The sequence below is a fragment of the Orcinus orca genome, chromosome 5, assembly GCF_937001465.1.
Source record: "Orcinus orca chromosome 5, mOrcOrc1.1, whole genome shotgun sequence".
In the NCBI taxonomy this organism is placed as follows: domain Eukaryota; kingdom Metazoa; phylum Chordata; class Mammalia; order Artiodactyla; family Delphinidae; genus Orcinus; species Orcinus orca.
Window position 1 is genome coordinate 6,472,480 of NC_064563.1, and position 14,597 is coordinate 6,487,076.

At 42.7% G+C, this 14,597-nt stretch overlaps 1 protein-coding gene across 4 annotated transcripts in view; it reads left to right on the forward strand.

The window, feature by feature from the left end:
• Positions 1 to 2,046: 2,046 nt before the first annotated feature.
• Positions 2,047 to 14,597, forward strand: part of ZNF385D (zinc finger protein 385D) — a 940,592-nt gene continuing 928,041 nt past the window's right edge. Inside the window, exon 1 of one of the 4 annotated variants that reach the window (XM_049710123.1) lies at positions 2,047 to 2,394. In XM_049710123.1, coding sequence (XP_049566080.1) covers positions 2,289 to 2,394 — 106 coding nt within the window. In that variant the 5' untranslated portion in view covers positions 2,047 to 2,288. The remainder of the gene's footprint in view (positions 2,395 to 14,597) is intronic. The other 3 variants (XM_049710121.1, XM_049710122.1, XM_033431981.2) reach the window with 3 other exon arrangements.

Genomic DNA, 14,597 nt, shown 5'->3' on the forward strand with positions numbered 1-14,597 from the left:
ACACTTGCTGAACTGAAATGGTGGCATGAATGTTTAAATCCAGGTGAAAACACATAGAGAGACGGTCAAACCAAGATAAGAGTCATGCTAAGTTGAAACGTGACCTATCTTTTGGTGCATTGTGTATATTTCTCTATTTATTTCCTTGTTCTTGGCATTTGCTCTTCTTGGTTTGCTTTGCTTATTACCTTGATAAGTAATTTAAGTACTTGGTACTACACACTGAACCGTGCTGCATATCTGGCAAAGTTAACAACTGGTTTGGAGGAGGAAGATTAGACTGCCCCTGGGAGGCTGTTACTTGGCATTTTCTTTCTGAATGACAGTGTTTTTGTGGGGTGGTCACTGTTGACTGCTCTTCAGAGCTTGAGAACATATGAAGTGGCAAATTACCAGTCTTCCTCTGCACTTTCATCAGCATTAGCATTCCTAATGATTTTATCAATAGTAATTATTTTTAAAAATAAATTTATTTTATTTATTTATCTATGGCTGCGTTGGGTCTTTGTTGCTGCGCGCGGGCTTTCTCTAGTTGCGGCGAACAGGGGCTACTCTTCGTTGCGGTGCGCAGGCTTCTCACTGTGGTGACTTCTCTTGTTGCAGGAGCATGGGTTCTCGGTGCATGGGCTCCAGTAGTTGTGGCACGTGGGTTCAGTAGTTGTGGTACACGGGCTTAGTTGCTCTGTGGCATGTGGGATCTTCCCAGTCCAGGGCTCAAACCCGTGTCCCCTGCATTGGCAGGTGGATTCTTAACCCCTGCACCACCAGGGAAGTCCAATAGTGATTATTAATGACAAAAATGATAGCCTGTACCTGTAGGGCATTTTACCTTTATGCACTGTGTTTACAAGTTATTTGGCCTCCACTGCATCCTAAAACCCCATGACCAACAGAGTGCCTTAGCGACGTGTAATTCCAGATCATCTTACAAATAGTTGCTCAGCTGCTATCAGAAAGCAGGTTTACTTTGTTTGTTCCTTTGTGTGTTGCCACTCAAAATGCGGGCCTTGATCAGCAGCCCCTGACTCACAACTACAAAAGCAGATTCTCAGGCCCCATGCCAGACCTACTGGATCTGAATCTGAACTTTAGCAAGATTCCTGGGTGATTCCTCTGCACGATAAAGTTTGAGAACTACCTCTGTAGGTCCTAGACCAGGATAACAGAGGTGTGTTTTCAAGCCCAGGGTTTGTACCTCGTGTGAGAGGGGGGCAGGGAGAGGACCAGAAGATGGGGGACGGAAGAAAAATCTTAGGAGGACACTGGCCCCTCAAGACGGATGAGCACTCAGGTTTTGTGGAGGTGGGGCTTCCCTGTATATTTGCAGTAGCTTCACCCCATCACTTTGTATCTGCACTGAGGTTGGAGGTTAACTATTGAGAGAGAGAGAGAGAGAGAGAGAGAGAGTGACAGGGAGGGGGAGAGAGAGAGAGAGAGAGAGAGAGAGAGAGACAGGGAGGGGGAGGGAGAGAGAGACAGGGAAGGGGAGGGAGAGAGAGAGAGAGACAGGGAGAGAGAGAGAGAGACGGGGGGGGAGAGAGAGACAGGGAGAGAGAGAGAGAGAGAGGGAGGGAGAGAGAGAGAGAGAGACAGGGAGAGAGAGAGAGAGAGACAGGGAGAGAGACAGGGGGAGAGGGAGAGAGAGACAGGGAGAGAGAGAGAGACGGAGAGAGAGAGAGAGAGAGACAGGGAGAGAGAGAGAGAGAGACAGGGAGAGAGGGAGAGAGAGGGGGAGAGAGAGAGAGAGAGAGAGAGAGAGAGAGAGGTGTGTGGGCGGGTTGGGGCGGGGGGAGTAGTTGTCAGGCTCCTGCGCCCAGCTCTGGAGGATAAAGGACCTAGGCACGGAAGGAAAGCCCCTCTCCCGAGCCTCCTGGAGCAGCTCATTCCCAATATCTCTAGTTTCCGGACGCATTTCTCCGCCTCGCGTTTCCCTTAACACCACGAGCCGCTCATTCCATGCAAGCTAGCTCCCGGCCTCCCGCTTTTTTGCTTCCTTCTTCGCGTCTGCGTCTCCCGCCCTCCCTCTCGGCCCCCGGCCGGCCCCTCCCTCGGCGCCGGCTCGCACCTCGCCCCATCCGGTGCACCTGAGGCGGGCGCGGGCGCGGGCCGCGTGCGGAGTGCCAGAGGCGCGCCGGCGTGAGAGAGAGGCGCGCTGACGGCCACCTTCAGCCCGCGCCCGGTTACCACACGCCCGGCGTTCAGGGACCGTCCTCCTCCGCCGCCGCTGGAGCTACGGGAGGGCAGCCGTGCGCCCCGGGCACCGCCAGCCCCGGCGGCCGCTCCTTCCGATGCCAGGGCCGGGGCGCCGGGCGGCCGCCGGCAGGAAGATGAAGGGCTCGGCGGGAGGAAGGAGAGAAAAGCTGCTGGGCTCTCCGAAAGCTCAGCTCGGCCGCGGTAAGTTGAGCGCAAAGAGGTGGCTCGACTCGTGTGGTGGAGTTGGCGGGGGGTGCTGGCCACGGTGCTGGGGGGTGAGCCCCTGCGGGGTGCGAGGCGCGCGGAACGGGCATTGGCACGGTCCGTCCCCGGGACCTCCAGAGCCCCGGGCCTCCAGCCCCCGGACCTCCCGGGCCCACGCTCCCCCCTCCTCACCCCATCCGCGTGCCCTGTTCTATCCGTCCCCTGCCTCTTGCCTCCTCTGTTCCGCGCCCCGCTGAGAGGTTGCGGAGCGGGAGTGGAAAGCGCGGAGCTTGAGGGTCTCCGGACACAAAGGCTGCCGAGAACCAAGGGGTCGGGGAGGCAGAGGAGGGGCGAAGGGGTCGGCCTGGCTCTGGCCATCGCCGTCGAGGGCTGGGCCACCGAGGCTGGACACCCCGCCGCGCGTCTCCTGTTGGTTGCTTGCGGGGCACGCTCCCTCCTCGGGAAACCTGGCGAAGTTGTTGGGATAAGAAAGCACAGCGGGCCGGCTTCCTGATTGCCTTTTCATTTTCTTCCTTTCCCCGTGAGAAGCAGTTGTGCTATGGGAAGCTTCTCTCCAGAGGAGTTATTTTGACTTTTAGGGTGGGGTTGGGAGGCTGAGGATAAACCAGCGCCCCTGGATCGGATCGCCCTCCTGGGCAACTGGGACCGCGTTAGAAGTGAGAGCACAGGGTGGGTGTAGCCTGCGACTTTCTTGCGTTTTGGGAGAAGTTTTATTGCGTGTGCAGATTGGAGTCAGAGGAAAGCAGTTGCGTCCCATATGGTGTCACCCCTTGTGGGATGTCCGATTCCTCATCTGTCCCCCTTACCGTTCAGACTTGGCCGCATCACGTGCTTCTGGAGGCCGTGTTTCTGTCTGCTTTAGCCTGAGCTGCGGCTAAAGTAAGGGGCAATGAGCTGTTCCTGGGTGTTTGAGTGTCTCCAAGTTCTGGAGCCGTAAACCGACTTAGGAGACTATCCTACATTCTGTAGGTACAACTAAGGACCCTCATCTGGCGCTTTTATATGACGTTCCTGCGGTGCTTTCTGAAATGCGATGGGGAGATTTCTTTTGAGGCAGTTTGTTAGCTGGTCTGTTAAACGTGGCTTTCACGTGTCCGCTTAATTCTGATTCACCATGTCCCCTGCAATCGACTGAAAGGTGTCTCAGCCTCTGGGTTTTCATGCCACCCTTGCCCCGTCCTGGCTAATTCAGTCACTAGCCTCTGGTCTCTGAGCATGAAAGGCAAATACGGGTCATTTCAAATTATGGAGGTTGACGCAGCACGGCGAGGCTGAGGTTTGATGCAGTTTCTTCACGTTTCCTTCCAGATGTTCCTCAGAAATGAATTTTGGCCCTCTTGTCATGGAGCTAAAGTATAGACTGGGGGAAAGGACAAATATCTTGAGTTAATGTATTATCTTAGATTTATTTATTTATTTAGATTCTTTTTTTTTTTTGGCTGCGTTGGGCCTTTGCTGCTGCTCGCGGGCTTTCTCTAGTTGCAGCCGACGGGCTTCTCACTGTGGTGCCTTCTCGTTGCGTGCAGAGCACAGGCTCTAGGCACGCACGCTTCAGTAGTTGTGGCACTCAGGCTCAGTAGTTGTGGCTCACGGGCTCTAGAGCGCAGGCTCAGTAGTTGTGGTGCGTGGGCTTGGTTGCTCTGCGGCATGTGGGATCTTCCCAGACCAGGGCTCGAACCCTTGTCCCCTGCATTGGCAGGCGGATTCTTAACCACTGCACCACCACCAGGGAAGTCCCTGTCTTAGATTTAAATAAATGAAGTTTGGAAGCTCTCTGGATTAGGAGAAAGTGACCTGAGACAGAAGTTAGGGCTTTTGGACTATTTTTGCTATATGACAAAGTGGCTGAAGGACCTCTGGGGGCACTTAATGATGATAATAATAATAATAGTATCAACAATAATAATAGTAATGGTGACATCAGACATTTGTTTCCTGTTCACTGCACACCAAGTAGGGTATTAAAGGCTTTATTGGCTCTGCAAATACATAACAACCCCAAGAAGGCAGTACCTCTACTATCTCCACTTTGTGGATAAGGAAAGGGAGGCTTCAGAGATGTTAGATTTGGAAAAGTTCCAGAGTCAGTGTTTTGGAACCCCAGATTGCTGGACTCCAAAGTTGGTTCCATTAACAACTACGTGACCTCTTTGAGACTCATTTGAAAAGTGAAAGGACAACCTAAGTTCTAAATCCCGTGAAAAGGTAGTAAGTTGATGACAGTGTCACAGATTGATTCATACACAGCTATTTCAAATGTATTTTTAATGTAACAGAAATGTGGAACTCGTGACTTGAAATCAAGTGAAAATTGGGTGGCCTTTATGTAATTCAGCCTGCCAGCTCTAGAGAGGACTAAATGCTGAGGTCTTGGTGTTTACCTTGTTGATATACCTTCCTTGAGCCCGTTATTATAAATCAGTAATAGAACTAAATATATTATAGCCCTGCTCTTAGAAGTGTGTAATTTATAACATCAAACCTACCTTTGAATGACTCTATAGAGTTACCCTGAGGTCTACCTGGACACTGTCCTATTTCAGCCAGCTTATAATTAATGTTCAGGTCCTAACAGGATGTTGAATTTCTGTTGAGATACTAGCAGCGCGTTTTAAACATTCCTCTTTGTTTTCAGCGGTATTTCCAAAACAATTACACCCCCTGCTGTGATTTGCTATTTACTAGGTGCAGCAAAAGTTCAATCATGAAACATGTTTGCAGTTCAACAAAACATAGTGTTTCATCTATAATGACAACTCTGGCTAAAAGATTCACATCTAATCTAGGGCTTATTTTATTGGAAATTTAATTAAGACATTGAGTTTCTTATTGCAGTGCAAAGTGTATGCAGGTGGCTGAGTACACATCTTGCATTGTTTTCTCGTCATCTCCAACTTTATAAATTCATTGCTTGTGAGTTCTTCATATAAGTTATTGTCAGTGCCTGTCGAAAGATTTTGAAGTTTTTAAAACTAAGAGCAAGAGCAACAAAGCTGTATTTATCATGTTCCTTCACAAGCTGATATGCTTGTTCGGGGAATAGTGGTAAATCACAGATCTGATTCGCCTGCACTTATGGAATTACCAAATAAAAGTGTGTAAATCTGTTGGGGTGCTATATTAATATGTTAGAAGTGGGAGCAGCTTTGGGAAATAGAGAACCTTTGAGGAAGAATTTACTATGTTTCATTTTATTGTACTTGCATGGTATCTTATTGTTTTCAAATAAAACTGTATTTTTCTGTACCAGGAAACGAATGGTTATTGCCATGTTTTCTCTTTTGTTTTAGGGTTACGTTGTATTTTCTAGTAGTAACTTAACATTTCATGAAATATACATTTTTGTCTTTTGATACAGTTGAAGTCTTAAAAAAAAGCCTATTTTTCCAACTGAAAACAATACATTTCTCAATATGTAAGGGTTTTAGCAGGAGTATAAAAATAGAATAGTAATAATTTGCCTAGAGGTTTTGTTTGTTTTTTGAAATAATGAGGTTGTTATAGAGGCCAACATATTTAACCTTAGTCGTAAAATATTGAAACTAATTATAAACTTGAATTGCGAAATGCTTTATGATAGTGGGAGTCTTATGAGTTAACCTTACGATTACATGAACATATGTCCTCCCATGTTTCGCGATTTTTGAAGTTCAGAATTTGCACAGTAAGACTAATAGTTTAGTTGATAGTATTGGTGATTTGAGCAATCACATCTCTGAAAAGTGATTTAAACTCCATCAGCATCTGTGTCACACTGATATCACAGTTTGAAGAAACTCATCTTGGGGAAGGATTTGTAATTTTGAACGTTTCAAGAGCCGAGAACTCAAGGTAGATGACGCTTAGTTTTTTGGCAAGGGCTCTGAAGTGAGAGTTTGAATAAAATGAAGCCTGTAGGTGGACAAGCAAACAAGCACTCACATAGCCTCTTAGGAGACCTAGATCAGCACAAATAGACTGCAGGCCGAAAATTCACGAGTATCATTAATCTTTTGACCCGTGGATAACACATTGGAGATCAATTGTAAAAATGATCAATTTTAAAAATGTATACATTTATATCTTCTAGGGCCGACTAAAATCAGCAATCACTCCCCTTTCTGGAATAACCCAGTCTTAACTTAAAAAAATAAATAAATAAAAACTGTAGTGAGAAAGAAGTGTAAGGATCTTGAGGGGCAGAGATGAATCAAACTCCTTCACCAACTCTTTATTCTATTTAAAATGTGACTTTAATCCCATCTAGATAATTCTAGACCCCTTTTAGCATTTTGTCTAGACTGAGTATGAGTTTTAAAGAGTATCTTACTCCTAACCCACTGATGCACTTGGAGAGGACACTAGAACACAGTTCTAGAATGGGATAGGGACTTCTAGACCACTTAAGGGCTTGGGTTACTTTGCCTATAGTGTCATCCAAACAAGCAAGTGTGTAGCACTTCTAAACAGGTCCTTTAAGTGAGAGGTTGGCAGTGAAGGAGGGTTCTTATTTACCTTCTGTGTAGTTCTGTAGCCCATCTTTCAACAAACAGTACCAATCTTGGACTATCTTGAGTTTAGATCTATGTGTCTCCAAGAGAGGAAAAAAATATTACTATGGTGCAGCGTCAGGGAAGTCCATGGGAGGATTTTCCTAAGGATTTCTCATAACATGGGGTCAGATGTTCTCGATTTAGTTTTTTTGTGATCTTGCCCTGTGTTCTGTTTTTATATCCAAGGAGTTATTCATTGCTATCTTTATAATGTATTATTAGAAATTATTAGAGATTCTTTTTCCTTTAACTATCTCTCATCTACCTTCATGAAATGAAAGGAAAGTGAATGAAGGTTTCTATACTATCTTTACTTTCACTTAAACAGATGAATGGGACTTCCCTGGTGGTCCAGGGGTTAAGACTCTGAGCTCCCAATGCAAGGGGCCCGGGTTCGATACCTGGTTAGGGAACTGGATCCCCCATGCCGCAACTGAGGGCCTGCAGCCCAATTAATAAATAAATAAAAGAAAATAAGTCTCCCTCTCGGGGAGTCAAGCCATGTTATAAAACAAAAACAAAAACAGAAGCATACACAGGAAACTCCAAAAGGCATCTTAAAAAAATCGAGATTTTTAAAACTGCACTTTGTTGAGAACAACTTCTGAGAGTTAGTGTCCGTGTACCAAATCTATCCAGATTACCTAGAATTTAAGAATAAATATTTCAAGTGCTGGGTTGAGTTCTCAGGTGTTGACCTATTTTACATTCATAGTAAAACATGACATTAAAGTAGTAGAGGCAAAATCGTCAGTTAACATGGTGTAACACTTAAGAGTGCGAACTCAAGAACTAGAATTCCTGGGTTTCTCTCCTTGCTCTGTTTCTTAAAAGCTGTGAGAAGTTCGTGAACTTACTGTTCATCTCTTTGCCTTGGTGTCCTCGTCTATAAAATAGTGATAATAAACAATCTATCACATAGGTTGATTGAAGACTCAATAAGATATATATGGTACTTTGTATATTTGAAGCACATATAAAGTGTCTAGTGTACTAGTGTCTAGTACAAAGTGAATATGCCGTAGGTGTTAACTATTTTTAATTATCATCATGTATTAGTTTCCTGTGGCTGCTGAACCACATTACCGCAAACGTGGTGGCTTAGGACAGCAGAAGTGTATTCTCTCACAGCTCTGGAGGTCAAAAGCCAGGAATCTGTATCACAGGGCTGAGATCAAGGTGTTGGCAAGGCTGTGCTCTGTCAGGATGCTTGAGGAGAGAATCTGCACCTTGCCACCTGCAGCTTCCGGTGGCTATTGGTGTTCTTTGGTTGGTGGTCTTATCACTCCCCTCTCTGCCTCTGTCTTCCCTTTGCCTTCTTCTCTGTGAGTCTAAACTACCTCTGCTTTTCTCTAAGGACATCTGGGATTGCATTTAGAGCCTGATACTTTATTGCTGATAGATCAGGATAATCTCCCATTTTAAAATCCTTAATTTAATCACATCTACAAAGACCCTTTTCCCCAATAAGGTGACATTTACCGGTTCCAGGGATTAGGATCTGATGTAATTGGGGGGAGTGCACACTATTTTGCCTACCACAGTCCTCCTCCTCCTATTTTTTTTTTTTTTGCGGTACACGGGCCTCTCACTGTTGTGGCCTCTCCCGTTGCGGAGCACAGGCTCCGGACGCGCAAGCTCAGCGGCCATGGCTCACGGGCCCAGCCGCTCCGTGGCATGTGGGATCTTCCCAGACCGGGGCACGAACCTGTGTCCCCTGCATCGGCAGGCGGACTCTCAACCACTGCACCACCAGGGAAGCCCGAGCCCATGTACTTTGATCAATTCCCAGTGCTGATATTCTTTGTGACGAGTTGAAAGCTGGAGTCCCCTGAACTCTTTTGGGAACCTGAGGAAATGGATCCCTTCTGGGAATGGTAAGGATATCTCTGGGGTAGGAGTAGTGGGCAAGTTGATATTTGCCCTAAGAATTAACAAGTAGGGTACAAGGAATGAACTTGGATTTCCCTTGATAATGCAGCTCTTCACAGGTCGCCCTGAGCATCAAAAATTGAGATAATAATAGATATAATCCCATAGATAATAATCCCATTATGGGGGGGAGCTATGTTTTATTGATCTTTCTACCACCTGCAGTGCTTGTCAGTGCCTTGAACAAAAGAGGTGTCCCAAAACATTTGTTGAATGAATAAACAATTACATTCTACTGTGTGGTAGACATAGAATTTGTAAAAAATTGAGGTAAATAGCCTAAAGATACTCTGAAAATTGCCTTAAATACAACATAATAATTTCTCAGATTTTGATATGCTTTGTCATTTTCTCTCTCCTGAATAAAGGAGACACAGCTCTGTTACTGGTTAATTGATGGCTTTTAGTAGGTTGAGTAAAGTTTTTTAGCATATCATAAAGAAGAGTTTGACCTGAGGAAATTGCTTTCAAAAGACCATTTTTCAGTTTCCATGAACTTTGGCGAGCACTTCGCATTTATAAAAATTCCTTTTTAATTAGTGGCATGATTCTTAATTATTTATTAATCATAAATTATGTCTGATGCCAATGTATCCTTCTTTGACTCTCTATAAATAAAAAACCTGAACAAGTTAATCTGAAGAGATGATTCTGGGGAAAAAAACAGTTTTCTCTTTTAAGATCATAAATTAGAACATGTCTTCTTAAATTTTCAAAGTTGAAGAGAAACTTTTCAGAATTCTGAAGAAGTTAGAAGAAATAATTCCTTTCTTAAAAGATTGCCTACTTTAACGAGAGTAAACGTTTTTCCTAATTAGGATATTTCAGCATGCATAAGAAAATTTGAGAAAAACGAAATAATATTCAGGATAGAAAAGGTTGCCATTACAAATGATGGGGTTCACATTTTCTATGTCCATTTAGAGCAAAAGTTTTTTCATCTTTTTCTACTAATACACATATTAAAATCTCATATGGAAATAGTGTTTCACAGAGTACAAAAATGACATGTGAAATTTCTCAATGGTTTCTTCCCATACTTAGGTGAGTAGGTGTTACCATTAGCCTTATTGACAATTTTTTTAAAGGTAAGGAAACAAAAGAAAGGTTATGTGATTTTGCAAGGTCAAATAACTCGCACTTGATAACGTTGAGTTGTGAACTAACCATGTCTGATTCAAAGCCTGAGCTTCCCTGTACTACCCTGAAAAGCTTCCTTTTTTTGCCACATACACAGGGAAATAGCTTCTGTTAAGTCTATCAGACATGGGAATGATTTACTGGAGGACAGTGATAGTACATGAATGGAGTGGAGATGAGAACAGTCAATAAACGACAGTATTAAGGGAACCCTAATGAAACTTTAATTTGAAAATTGCTCCGAAATGTACTCCAGGATAGGCTTTATAACCATACTCAGATTCGTTATGAAGATAAACTAATTTTATGCAAATGCTAAAGCGACTTTAACAGTGATTTTCTATACCTTGATGTGGTCCTTAAGGAAAATTGTCAGGTCCATTAATAAGTTTCTAAATTGATTACGCTAATTTGGTACTCCAAAAGGCATCTTTCTATAAATTAGTGCTCCCTATTACGTTCTGATTACAACGAATTGCTTGCTGTGCCCAAGTCTGAAAGTTTCGTTTCTGCATTTTTGTGCCTTCTCAGCCACTGGCTTTCCTTTTCGTCTTACCACATGAGAACAATGAATCATCTTATCCATTAAGCTGAGTTTGGAAATTCTGTGTTATTCAATGAATTTGTTGTTACTCCACCCCTGTGATAATTTGAAACCTGGCAACTTCACTACTTTCCCAAATGTGTTCATGATCAACTAGTTTTGTTTGGAGCAGCAAAGGGCTGCCCTGGTTTTTCATCCTTATACATCAAATGGACTGTTTTAATAATTGACATCATATGTTTCAGAATAATAAAAGGTTTAAGGTAATAATAGCTAGTGATCTCTAGAGGGGCAGCGTAATCAAATAATATTAGAAGGTTCTCAGTTTTTCTGACCTTAAGGAAACAGAAATGTGCCAACTGAGTGATCACCCTGATTAGCAGACTCTCCTAGGAATGCACAGTCATTCATTTCTATTTCATGAATTCCCACTCAAGAAGAGTCAAACATTAAAGTTGAAGTGTTCCTTGTTTCTAACAATGAAAGCACGAAATAAACAGAGGGACATACAGCCGGACAATGTATGCCAACGCAATGGGCCTCTCATACCCCCTACAGGAAACAGGGAAGATGACGGCCTTGGTATCTGCTACACTTTGAAAGCATTTTTGAGATTTCATGCCATTGCTTTGTCATTAAAATAAATAGCAATGAATCTTGGAAGCTGGCTGTCACTGAGGGGTCAGTAGTACAGTCTAATAAATGATGATGGTAATAAGTTATAGAAATTTGGTTGATTGCCATAATGCGTATAGAGAATGTAGAGAAGTGAAGTATGATCTTTAGGAGACTGCCAAGCGCTATGTAATAGCTCTTGTGTCTGAAACCAGAATTGTGGAACTGATTCCAAGAAACCAGAATTGTGGAACTGATTCCAAGAATACGACTCTGTGTGTGTGTGTGTGTGTGTGTGTGTGTGTGTGTGTGTGTGTCATGTGTATCTACAAGCTAAAGTAGTTTAGAAGGCATTGAAAGGTTAGTTTGAGGATGGCTTGGCATACTTTTGTGGAAAACCATAAAAGGAGTTTGGTCTAAAAGAATAAAATAACCAGGTACATGTTTTAAAGAAAGAAATCATGCTCTTAAAGGTTTATTTGACTAGCAAAGGTTTATTTGACTCTTGCTTTATTAGTTCCTGAAAGTTTTCAGAAAACGTAACAGGTTGTAAGTGTTTGACTGTCAATACTTTCCAAGATAACATTGGGAATGTCCCCAAAGAGGATATTGTTAAAGGTGATCAAGTGCTGTGACTTTAATAATCACGGTAGTCCCAACCTCAGTTTTGTCATGTTGTTTGATCTCTTCTTTTGCCTTCCATTCAAGTAAAAAAGAGTGGTCCCATAAACAATTTTGAGAACTGAAACCTACGTTAAAAATACCTTTTTCTTGAACATTATGCTGCCTTCAATACATGTAGCTAATCCTCTTTTCCATGAAAACAAATAAGTCATATGGCCAAGTACCATAAATGATATACACATTGGTTTGCTTATGTATGATTCATAACTTAATTTCTGTACCAGGGAGAGATTTACTGTCTCTCTAGGGCATCATCTCCTGTCATTTCTACTGGAATTCCTGCTGTCATCTCAAATCGTGTTGATCATTTTGCTCCTAAATGCAGCTCCACTTCTTTTGGACTTGACTCTTTCAATACCAGCACTGTTCTCTCAGAATTTAACTATTTCTGTTCATTTAAACAGCAGATACCAACCTTGACTTACAGCGGCTTGCAATGGTTGCTTTGTTATTGTCGTACATTAAGAATCATGGGAACCTTAAGAAAGGTCCTGTAGTTAGTATCATTACATTTCTTTTTCATATCTCACCATTGCTGAGACCAATACTAAATTCCATCAATATACCCAAGGTAGCAGAACACCTGCAAATATTCAAGGAGGATTTAGCTTCATTTGTGAGGAAAACGCAAAAGCTGTCTATTTTATTTTTTCCTTCCTTTACAAGGCTAATACCAGCTCATTTTTAAGGAGGTATTGGATTCCACAGGACAGAAAAGTCTCTCGGAAGTCACATAATAATATTTCTGTGTATGTTTTAACTGAGTTGAATCAGTTCCAGCCTCCTTGTAGCACTACCCAATGAGAGTAGATTTACAATGGCCACATTGAGAAGTCATTCCACAATTACGTTTTTATCTCGTTCCCAATTATTAAGTCAAAATGGCCAACCATAGTTGTCGATTTTTTTGTCCAGGGAGTCAGAGCATCACATTTTTTGCTGAATGATAGAAAGGGGTCATCTGGGCCTGGATTGTAACCAGTTGGTTTGGAGGATCATGCCATCGAGTCACTAAATCATATAGAAGGTTCTAGTAACTGAGGAGATGAGCGTTTGCTTTGCCATTTAAAATTTCACTCCAACTGGACATCCGTTTTCGGTACTGCTCAGCCATTCTTCCAGTTCCCAGTGGGTCCTCCTATAAAGGCCACTCTAATTTGGTCCTGCATGTCAAGTCTTTTGTCCAATGCCTGCTCTTACATTCAGAATATGATCTAGATTCAGTTTCTCAGATGAAATAAAGACCATTAGACAGACACATCTTCAAATGTTCCTTCTTTCGTTACCCATCACAGCTTTATCTGCAACCATCAGATCACATTTCTCTCACAGAAAGATTTCCCAGTCATACACCTTTCTTTTTTTTTAAATAAATACTGAATTTCAAGTGAAAAGACATAAAATAATGCAAAATATAGACACAATTATAAATAAAAATTGACATAAACGTGTTGAAACGATTGTATGTGTGTGCGTGTGTGTGTGTGTGTGTGTTTCCTAGTCTCAACTGTGAGGAATAAAAAAATAATTTGCATATAAACAGCTCACTTATTTTATGGTCATACTTCAGGAGGAGTTGCCTCTTAAGGACTTCATCCATCACTCATCCTCTGTCTTAAACTTTACTCTCTCTTTCCATCTGTCCTCCCTGCAGACCTGCTCAACTCTCCTTTTTACGCAGAATAACTTCCTTTGAGCTGCTGTCCTAAATCTCTTCTTGGAATCATGGTCAGACTGTGGAAAGGGCAGCCTCCACGCTTTCCCTTCATTTTCTCACCTCAGTTTGTCATGCTTCCGAGACACTTTACAGTGATTGCACATGAGCTTTGTGTCAAAGCCAAAGGTCTCTTTTCAGTATCATTTCCTCTTGAACACGCTGAAATATTTGACGCTGCTGACTATCCTTGTTTTTTATTCAGCAGTGCTTATCGAGTACCCAGTACTGTATAAGGTTACAAATTATACATCTTGGAAATATGGATAACTTTCAACATTTTATCTCCAGGAACTTAAAGTTAACTGGGAAAGGAGGAAAGAAACCATTTAGAATAGGGCATATCCAATGTGGTAGTGATTTGATCTATTTCCTAATATTTCTTCTTCTCTTCTTTCCAATCATCTGGAAGGATTACAGTTCTCCACCCCCTGAAGTTAGGTTATGACATGTTATTTGCTGTGGCTGAGACCGTGTGAATGGAAGTGATGTGTCACTTTCTAGCAGAAGACAGTAAAAGCTGGTGTGTGGTCTGTTAGGTTTTTTTTCCCCCTATCATGGAGACCATTGGTGTTTCAGATGGTAAAGGCTTTAATAGCTGTGACCCTGAGCCAGGATGCATCGGAATGGAAGGCCTGCTGACCTGAGATACACATGTTGTATAAGCAAGAAGTAAGTCTTTGCTTCTTTGAGTCGCTGAGATTTTAGGATTTTGTTATTGCATCACAACCTAGCATATCCTAACTGATACAGTGCTCTATGATAATGTGAGTAAAGCACCATGAGAATATAACTAACTCTGTGCTTTCAGGCATTGTTATCTGCACTGCCAAAGCTTCCTTCTAGACTTTTCAAACTGCATGTTCCAAAGTCACCTTAAAACTCACCGTATTAAAAAGAAGTTCCTAAAAATATGAAAGTAATTGCTAAGCAGTAAGTGAATTTAGCTGTCTTGCATCTAACTGAAAGGTAACAGAGGGTCTGTGAAAAATCAGTTCACAACCAACTATATATATTT